At 41.3% G+C, this 10,874-nt stretch overlaps 1 protein-coding gene across 1 annotated transcript in view; it reads left to right on the top strand.

The window, feature by feature from the left end:
• Window positions 1–10,874, top strand: part of Syt9 (synaptotagmin IX) — a 132,529-nt gene continuing 121,655 nt past the window's right edge. The window contains exon 1 of the mRNA XM_013028693.1: window positions 1–220. Within this exon, the coding sequence (XP_012884147.1) occupies window positions 76–220 (145 nt within the window). The 5' untranslated portion in view covers window positions 1–75. The remainder of the gene's footprint in view (window positions 221–10,874) is intronic.

The following is a 10,874-nucleotide window of genomic DNA, read 5'->3' as shown; positions in this document are numbered from 1 at the left end:
CGGCTGTGAGCTGGCAGGCGGAGGGCTGTCTCCCGCGCCCGCCTGCCCGGCGCGGTCCGAGGATGCGGGGGGGCGATGCCCGGGGCCAGGGACGCGCTCTGTCACCAAGCGCTGCAGCTGCTGGCCGAGCTCTGTGCCCGCGGGGCCCTGGAGCACGACAGCTGCCAAGATTTCATCTACCACCTGCGGGACCGTGCGAGACCTCGGCTCCGCGACCCAGGTGAGTGCCGCCGCCGGGCGCCGCCGCCGCCGGGCGCGAGCAAGGGCCCCTGGATGGGACTTGGCGGGGCCGGGGGACCGCACACCACATCGGGGCCTGGGTTGAGATCTTTGCGGACCTGCGGAGGGCGCGGAGTGATCACAGAGCTAGGAGATGGAGGGCGGGGCGGGGGGGATCAAAAAGCGGCGCACGGTAGCCCGGTGTTGGAACCGGGCGGGGACCCGCGCGCGGAGTCTGCTGCGCGGAGGCCGAGTCCGGGTGGGCTGGGATAGAGGTGGAGGAAATCACGCCCGCCACCCGCGACTGGGTCTCTTCGGGCTCCTGGAGGTGGGGGGCGGCTCCCAAGCTCTCACCTAAGCCCTTCCCGGGCTCTGCGCCCCGAGCCTGGGGAGGCCGCGGAGGCCTCCTGAGCAGCGAGAAGAAAGAGGAGCCCCGAGGAAACTCTGGGGAAGTTGGGAGTCGGGCTGCTACTGAATCCCACCGGGGAGCTGCTCCTCCTCGCTCCTAGCGCCTACTTTCTCTCCTCCATCTGGGGTGGGACAGGATCTGGGGTGGGGGGTGGGGGTGGGGTGGAGTCACGGGCCCTGGGCTGCGGAGCCTAAATCTGTTCCCTGTGGGTCGCAAAACACAGAGGCGACCTGGGCCTGGGCCTCCCAAGGTGGATCCACAGCAGTTCAACTAGCTAACAGTGGTGGGTGGGCTCGCCCATGCGTGGCTCGGCACCTGCAGTTATCCCTAGTGAAAGTTGCGAAGCTCCTAACTTTGAAAAGTTCATTTATTTTGGCATTTGACCAATTAGGTTGGAGGAGGGAGTTATCAGTGAAGTGATTTGCTCCCCCCCCCCCCAAGACGCTGGGTCTCCCTTGTCTTCTTATTCTGGATCTCTGGAAGATACATTTCTTGCAAATGTTATTTCCCAGAGATGCTTCTCACCTGGAGAAATCATTTTCTCAAATGGCCTCCCCACCTAAGTGCTTTAGAGCATCCAAAGAAGGGCATATTGTGGTTAGACTGTTAAAAATGGGACGAGAAAATGGCCTTTGATATTTTTCCTGTGTATAAATATTGGCAAGCAGCTATCATTTGGGCAAATTATTCTGTTTGACTTCACCTCGTTTTCAGCCAGTCCATTATATAAAATTGCATTTGCCCAAAGGATCAAAGGAGAGAATTATTTAACTGCTGAAGAGATTCACAGGGATCCTGACTTAAGTAGTATATTCTTAGTAGATATTCCGAGTGTGTGTTTGTGGAGGGAGGGGAGGAGCTGAAGATAACTTTAAAAGTTTACTCCTCAGATTTTTTTTTGTAGCCAGTGGCTATTTTTTTCATTGCTTGTGGTTTCATTAGTGAAGCTTATCAAATGACCACTATGTTTTACTTGAAAGGGAAGAATTAAGTCCAGAAATATCCATCCTCGTGATATTCCAGAGGTGTAGCATCCAGCCTGTGTGCAGCGCACGGCTAGATGTGATTGTACAGGAGACCCAGGAGCATGACCATGACCCTAAACTGGGAAGTTGTGTCCTTCTACTGCAGAACCAAGACTATTGCCAACCTACTTTACCCAAAGCAGTTGTATGTTGGGGCTGAAAGCTCTCACTTCCTCGTCTGAAACAGGCCCTCCCTCAAGTTTTCCTTGTTATCTCAGATAAACCATCCTCTGACTTTTCTAGACAAGCTGGACAAATGATGCCTGTGTCTGAACTGTGTGTTTAACGTTTCAAATCCTTTGGCCAGGGTTCTGCCTCAGCTCTTTCAATCCAGGGGCCAGTTTCCACGTCTTCGGGTTCTATCAGTCCCCTGCAACTGAACCGTCATGGAAACAGAATCGCCCAGAATCCTTCTTCTAAGAGGAAAGGTTGCTTGGCTGAGAAACAGAAGGACTTGTCTTCCTTGCTGCTCTTTGAGTTCCAGAAAGCCAGGGCTTTGTTTTCTTAAACTAGGGCACATGGTTCGGAGGTGGCTCCTGCCCCTCCAGCTCTTTGGTTTGTGTTTAGGGAGTAGCTTGCTCTTGAGACAGGGGAGGGAGGTTGCAAGAGCTAGGTGAGAGGAAATGAGGCCAAAGATGAGCATGGAAAGTGCACCTTCTCCTTCAGGGCACTTGGGCTCAGGCCGATTTCCCTCCACTTCCCTCCTTCCTCACGGTACTCACATTAATTCTTACATCAGATGCATTTATCTCCATCCCTCTGAAGCTGTTTGCGCAAGCCAAGAGTGCCCTTAATCTCCCAGCCTGAAAAGCTGAGTGGCTGAAGAAGCTGCACTGCACAATATCATGTGAATAGTGTTCACTAGCTCTCCTCTGTGTAAACTAGAACAACCCATGGATAGTTGCCCTAACACTAGTCCCCCAAAGAATCCTGTAAATAGGTGACTTCCTTTTCTGTCTGCTTGCGTGCCACATTCCAGCTTTCTCTGCTTGTTGTCTTTTTCAGGGCTACCCAGTGGTAGCTATGTTTTCTCGGGCTCTATTAAAGATTTTAGTTATAGTTCATTTTGAAAGGAGAAAAGCTGATCTAATTCCCAGAAGAATGATGCTGTATCTAGGATGGTAGCTTTGTACACTGGTACACTTGAGGCAGAAGAAAGAGCAACTGTAAAGGTCCTGAGGTAGGAGTATCATTGCTATGATTCAGGAAAGAGTAACTTCAGCAGTAGCTGCAGATGGAAAGTGATGAGAATTATAATCAGTTAAAGACGTTGAGTTTTACTCTGAATGAAATATATACCTGAAGTGGCAGCACCGAATGCTTTGTTGAGAGAATGCTGTAGAAGAGCAATGATGAGAAAAACCCAGGAAGAGGTGAGGATTAAGGGTTGATTAGGAAAGTAGTAATGGATGTAGTAAGAAGTCCTGGATTATGGACCATATTGAAAGCACAGGAACTTAGGGGCAGGGTATGGAAGGTGGAAAAGATGGGTTAAAGAGTATTCTGAGGCTTTTTGATCTAAGCAACTCCACTGACTGAGCAGAGGTTTGGAAAGAGAAAGACTAGAGAGGGAGATGAGGTTTGTGTTCTGTGAACCTTTGGTCCATACTAAGTGTGTGATTCCTCTTTAGGCAACCAAGCTGTCCTGTAGTTGGAGAATATTCTGAGAGCTGGTTATCTTCTTTAACCTCACCAACTTGCCTGTGCCCTTACTTTGTAACTGGAGGCTTTACTGTCATGAGATTAACTGGTTGCAGAGCAACATTTGATGCTAAAAGGTTTTCCTTTGTAGGGAACTGAAAGCTCTCTTAAACACCTACTCATTGATCTTCAGTGTACTTTCTGCATTAGGAAACAATTAGTCTCATCCCTTTTCTCCATTATGTACCTTTGGCTGGGAGGGGGTACCAATCAACTTCTCTGGATTTCTTCTCTGTTTCCACATCTGGAAAAGAAAGAATTGTTTTAAATAAATTGTTTAAAGAATAGTTTTAAATTATATTTTATCATCTCTCTCCTAGGGTCCTTCTTTTCTATGGTACTACTCATGCCTATAGTAAACACTTTGTTTTATATATTTATTCATTCATTATTGGCTCGAACTGGGTCTTGAACACAGGACCTCAAACTCTTGCCTGGTTTTTTTGCCCAAAGCTGGTACTCTACAACTTGAATCGTACCTCCACTTACAAAGTAGTTTTTCTCTGTTGAAGGTAAGAGTCTCACAGACTTTTCTGCCCAGTTAATTTTGAACCATGCTCCTCAGATCTCAGCCTCCTGACTAGCTAGATTTACTGTCATGAGCCATAGCCTGGCTGTACCAAGTACTTTATGTACTTACTTCATTGTGCTCCTAACAGCTCTCTAAGACGTGGATGCTCAGTGCTCTTGTTTTGGGCTGACAGTATGTAGAGGCTTGTTAGACAGGATGTCAGTCCATCTCAGACCTACTGAAAATTTCTATACATTTACTAGATCCTTAAGAGCTGTGGGCACATTAAAGTTCAAGAAGCATAGCCAAAATGATTACTAGATAGGAGAAGTAAACTAAAATAAGACGTGAATATAAGTGGGACTAGTTTCTTAGGTGGTCATATCACACACCTCCCTGAATCTGAAGGACACTGGTTCGAGAACATGGCTTCCCACCCCCTCCCCCTACCGCATACTATGATAGCAAAATCTGAGAATGTTCAGTCATTAATATAGTGTTTGTGTATAACTCATGTACTACCTCTTTTAAGTCATCACTAGGTTGCTTATAATACCCACACAATGTAAATACTACTGAAATAATGGTTATGCTGTATTTAGGGAATGATGAAAAGAAAAAGTCTATACATGTTTAGCACAGGTGCATTGTTTTTGCCAAATATTTTTGGTCTTCAGTTGGTTAAATTTATGGATGTGGAGTCATTGGATACCTAGGCCTGAGTTTACTATGAACTTAGGAATCGTGCCCAATGAAAATTTCCTAGGTATTTTAGTAACAGCCATTCTTAGAACTCTTTGTTTCTTCTGTAATTGTGTAATGGATTCAATCACCACGTGTAAGTTAAATTGTATGTAGTTTATAGAAATTCATCTTAGTGTTTGAGTTATGAGTTGTTATTTAGACATTAGTTTTCTGTTTATGTTTCACCTTTGTATTTGGGAGATGCTTGTTTGTACATGCTCCTCGTGTCTGTACTCAAGTGTCTGTACTAATGTTTGTTAGCTTGGGCTGCAGAGCAGAGCCGTTAGTCATATCATTAGTGAATTCTCTCTCCAGGTAAATATCACTTACCTCTCTAGGAAAAGTGGGTTTTTTTTGGTCAATGGTTTTCAACTTTGGCTATACATTAGAAATACTTAAGAAGGTCTAACGAACAAATAAAAATAAAACAACAAAAATCTAGCAATGGATAGAGTTATACCCTGGACCAAATAAATCAGTCTCCGAGGGTGGGGTCTAGGATCAGTACATTAAGTTCCTCAGTTGATTTGGATGTGCAACCAAATGGAGGACAACTTCTGAGGGAAAAAAAAGGTCTTAGGTTTAATCCACTCAGCTCTTCTCAGCCTAGCTTATATTTCTGTCCTGAAAAATTAGGAAAGATGGTACAAAAATCCTAGGGAACTTGACTCTCACCCCTGTATATTTAGCACCCATATTAATAGATTCTTAACTTTCTTTGGACAGTACTTAACAAATTTTTAAAATTTCTTAAAAGTATCATGATATTCTATTATACTTACCCAATGTGAAGAGGAAAATAAACCCAGTTAAGAAAATTTGATCCAGTTAGGCACCGGTGGATCATGCCTATAATCCTAGTTATTTACAAGGTTGAGATCTAGAGGATTGTGGTTTGAGGCCAGACTGGGCTTATCCATCAGGCTTCTTAATGTGTAACTGTATGAGATGACATGTACCTGTCTGTCATCTTAGCTATTGTGGGAAGCAAAAAATAGGAGGAACAAGCTTCCAGGCCAGCCTGAGCAGAAAAAATCCTCAAGACTCCATCTCAAAAGAAGTTGAGAGGGGGCGGGGGGGGGGGGAGATGGGAAGGATGGGAAGGGGAAACAAAGGAGGAGGCTACAATGCTTGATAAGAAATGTCTCATTATCTTGCCCATGTAATTGTAACCCCTCTGTACAGTATGTTCACAAAAAAAACTTTAAAAAATAAATAAATAAAGAAGCTGAGAATATCCTTAGCATTTTGTGGGAAGTAAAAAAAATGCGAGAATCATGGTCAAAATGCCTTCACTAACAGGAAGCAAAACTCTGTTTCAAAAGTAACCAGAGCAAAAAAAAAAGTGTTGACCCAGAATTGTTTAAACCCTAGTATTGAGGGGGGGGAGGAAGAGGAGAGAGGAAGAGATCTTGTCCAAATTGTATTTCATTTAGACTAGTAAAACCTGCTAGGGCCTTTACTAATGCCACCTTGTATTGAATGATAACGAAATCACCTATTAGGAGATATACATGTAAAATAATCATTGAACATGGTTTTTAAAGGAAAAAGTCGCTGGGCACTGGTGGCTCACGCCTGTAATCCTTACTACTCAGGAGGCTGAGATCTGAGGATCATGGTTCAAAGCCAGCCCAAGCAGGAAAGTATGTGAGACTTTTATCTCTAATAAACCATCAGAGAAAAAATACAGAAGTCTGTGGCTCAAGTGGTAGAATGCTAGTCTTGAGCTGAAGAGCTGACGGACAGTGCCCAGGCCCAGAGTTCAAGCCCCATGACTAACAAAAAAAAAAAAAGGGAAAAAGTCTTTAAAATGATCATCATGATTAAATACTAGCCTTAATTCACATTTTCCAAGATGGTCAGGAGAGAACCAGTCTTAAAACACTGGATATTTATGAATAGATTGTTGGTATGAATATGCATAATGGGACTAATTTTTAAAAGTTAATGTTAATTGCAATCAGGAAATAGAGTCTTCTAAAGGAATGAGTGGCATATTGGATCCACAGTATATGGAGATCTCATTTGCATTTACTTCAGTGACATTTTAGGACTTCTTCATAAATATTGTATTTAAACAAGTGTGTTTTCATCTCTGTGGGATTCCTCTACATGGACCAGTTAGTGGTTTAGTCATGAGGTAGCAATTATCAAGAGGGGGGAAAAAAAAACAAAAGCAAACTGTGGTAAAGGCATCACAGGCAGCCCTGTGGCCAGCTGCCTCTTTGAGAATAAACAATCAAAAGCACACGCTTTTTGATGTGGGCTGTGCTCTGAAGTAAGAATTAAGCTGACAGCTAGGGGAAATCACCCTCAAATTCTCTCTTATGTACAGAGCACAGGTGTTGCTTCCACTGGAAAAGCATCCGAATACGTCTGTGTTTGTATGTGCATGTGGGCTTTTCTACAGAAAAAGCTTAGAAATCCCTTCTTCACCAAGTGACTTGAAGGAACTAACAAGTGCCCAGCCAAGGAATATATTTAAAAAAGGAGGAGCTAAGTGAGAAGCATGATGGGAGATCAGTCTCCTATTAAAAGGGTAAGTTATGACTAGAATTTGTGGAAATAATTGATCTTCCTGGAAGCGCCAATTCTGCATCACAACTTTTGAGAAATGTTCATTTGGTTGGTTCTAGGAATGGCTTTAAATGGAAGACTGGGCTTTGCAGATGTGCTTGAAATAGTCATGCATACTGGTACATGTATTTTTTCAGAGAAAACACTTTATATCAACATTGGTAGACTTGCACCTGAACATTTAAAAAGGAACCACATAGGAAACCAAGATGACAAAGTAAAATAAGCAAGAGTCAGGATTGAAGTCAGAATGGGGAGTCAGAATTGGATCCTGCACTTGCTATTTCAGTGAACTTGAACCAAAGATTTCACTCTTCATCTATGAAATGGGAAATAGATGGTGAGACAGCACAGTGGCCAGAATCAACACTCAAGCAATGGCTTCATAACTAGGGAATGCTGGCAGTTGTATCACTGATCCCTGTTTCCTTTCAGTTGTGGTCCATGGGGAATTACATATATTTTACCTACCTCCAGTCAGCTCTAGATAACATTTCTCTTCTACCTGTTTTTACAAACATTGAATTTTATCAGTATTAGCGGATGTCCCTGGTCAGGACATTTAACTTCCATGTATTCTTCATTTCTCATCAGTAAAATTGATTACAAGTATCATAGGTTACTAGTTATCCAGATAAAATATAGGATGACAGTTCAATCTAAACTTCAACTAAACAATGCATAATGTTGCACAATATATAAAGTAGTTATTTCAGATAAACATCTGAAATTAGAATTGAGCGTGGCTTCTGATGTATTTATTTGCTAAAACTGGCAACTTCATACTATAACTTCACTCATAATGAATGTTAAACACGTACTATAATGCTTAACACATAGTTAATACTCAATAAACATTTTTATAGTGGGTGGTGTCCTGTGATCAATAATTATTGTCCAATTGCATTATTTCTGATGTGGTGATTGCTATATCTGTTCAAGGAACTGGTGTACCTTTCTTAACCATTTTTGGAGGCATTTTTAGCTTCTAGTTTTTTTTCTTCCTGGTGTAAATAATACCTTATGTCTATAATATCTTGCTTATTTTGGGGAGAATTTTTAAATGTCAAGCTATCAATAGTGGGCTCAAATTGATTTCTAGTAGATCCATGTCAGTTACATTTGCAATGTATCAAGAGTAAATTCACTATCAGTAGGTTTTTAATGGGAAGAAGATTGTTAATTCAATTGAGTTTAAGTAGCTACCTAGTTGTGCTTTATTGTTGTAGGATTGAATGTTTCAGATACTTATATTTATACTTCTGTGACTTTTTTGCACATTCCCTCCCATGTGCCAGTTTATTTTTATTTTCTTTTGAGACTCTTGATGTTTTTCTTACCAATTTGCATTAATTGGAACATAAATATTCTATCAAATTGGCTCATGGACTTTAGAATGTAAATATTCTATCAAAGAGCACTGTATAGCAAACTCAAGTTTCTGGTTATAATCAATCCATTATAACTTACTGTCTTTTAAAAATTCAAAGATGTGTCAATAAATAAAGATTTGTTGAAACTTCATTATCCAATTCAAAGTACTGTCATTATAGGAGATAAGAAAAATTATGGAATTCATTTGCCTTTTTTCTTTATGTTTTCTTTTCCACTCTATCCCGTTTTACTCTCTTCCTATGGCAGTTTTTATGTTGGCTGCACTGACCTGATTAATCTCTTCTAATTAAAATTAAGTTGAATTCAAAAACCATTCATTGAGTGCCCCTTAAGTGCCATGTGCTAGGTTAGGCATCAGTAATTCAAAGAAACATTAGACAAGCTTCCTGCCCCTATGGAATTGAGATAAAATAATAATTACAATTAAGATACACGCAGGAAGGGAGAGATGAACTGGATACAGTGCGGGAAGAGAGGGGGAAGTAATTAGCTGTCTTCAGTAGGTCTGTAGGCTTCCTAGAGAAGTCTGTAGTTAGGTGGAGCAGTTTGCCTGGAACTTGTGAATAGGCCAGGTTCAGTGTGTGCTGAGAATTTTGAGATGAGACTGCTCTGGTAGAGATCAACACTGATGAGGAAAATCATGGAAATCCTTGTACGCCACTGTTAGAGTCCATTGAGGCCTGGGCTGGGGGCGCTCTGATACAGAAATCTTGAAAGTATGGTTTTCCGTGATAAGCCCAAAGAATCCATTCTCAGCCAAGTACTTCTAATTTTGGGATGGAAGAAATTTTTGTGAGGCCAGCTTTGCCAGTCGCCCTGGGGCCTCATGGGAAACATGCTCCAGTTGGTGGTGATGATGTTCTTTCTTCCTGTTCAAGCAGAGGTACTGACAGATTGGAATCACTGAATGGAAGATTACTGATTTTAGATTCCCAATCATGTCACCCTGTAACTCAAGTATAATTACTTCATGTAGTTGTAAAAACCGCCTTTAGCAAGTTCAGACATCTGGTTCGAACATCTGGGTTCTAGCTATAATTTCTGACAATGCCAACAGTGACATCTTGCTTCCTTGCCTGGTTATTCAATAATGAAAAAAAAATACAGTGTGTTCAGTTGCATTGCGATTGCCTTGTCTGTGAACATACACAGTCTATGTCCTTTAATGTTATGGAGCCCAGGAGGGAGTAAATACAGGAGACCTGCCCAATGCCCGCCAAGCCATTGGATAGTTCCTTGGTCTTAGTACAAGAAGTGATTCTTTAACATAATTGAATTGAATGCCCTTGGACGCATCACATACTGTTTACTTTTCCTATGCATTACCCCCATACATATCTAGTTTGCTTGTCACCTTTATGGGGCATACCTTGCTACTAAAGACATTTCAATTTGAATTAGCTGTAGTATTACAGAATCATTGAAGTATTTTAAGCTAAACATCTAGATAAGCAGATTTATCTCTTCACTAGATTATTCTGGACCCTGGATGAAGGTGGGTTGGTGAGATTATAACTGGGCCTGATGTTCATTTAGTGTTCATATGTTTATTGAACATCTACTCTGTGCCAGACTGTTCTAGGTCCACACACAAGTCACATAATGACAGAAATGCATTGTGAGAAACACACTGTTAGGCAGTTTCATTGTTGTGCCTACATATAAACCCAGATGTGATGTGATAGCCTTTATTGATGAGGCTTTTCCCAACATCCTGCCTGCTAGGCAGGCAAGCACAAGGCTATGAGAGTAGATGTATTAGGCTGCTGTTAGTATAAATGACACACTTTTTACAGTAAGCATTTTAAAATGTAAGTAATAGTATCAAACGTATAAAGGACAACTGCAAAGTGTATAGTAAATACATAAACATAGCAATTTATCACTATTATCAAATGCTATGTACTGAGGAGAACTTTGTGTGCTGTACTTTTGTGTAAGTGGCAGTGAAGTATGCTTGTGTGAGAATATATTTCTTTATGTTCAGACAGTTAAAATACCTAAGCAACAGAAATATTTTAGCTTGTTTATAACCTTATGGGATCACTAACATCATATATATGTATATATCATAATATATAACATAAATTATCCATGCCTATATATGATATATGTATATCATATAGAGACGATATATAATCTATTTATAGAGATGCAGATATATAGAGATAAATAGATGATATATAGATGATTAGATGATATATATCATCTGTATGATATATATGATAACATATATATCATATCTAGGAATCAAGAATGACTCCAGGATTTTTTTGAGGCTCTGGGAGAA

Source organism: Dipodomys ordii, unplaced genomic scaffold (genome assembly GCF_000151885.1).
Source record: "Dipodomys ordii isolate 6190 unplaced genomic scaffold, Dord_2.0 Scaffold113, whole genome shotgun sequence".
In the NCBI taxonomy this organism is placed as follows: domain Eukaryota; kingdom Metazoa; phylum Chordata; class Mammalia; order Rodentia; family Heteromyidae; genus Dipodomys; species Dipodomys ordii.
The sequence above is the reverse complement of the archived record's forward strand: the minus strand, read 5'-3'. Positions and strand labels throughout refer to the sequence as shown.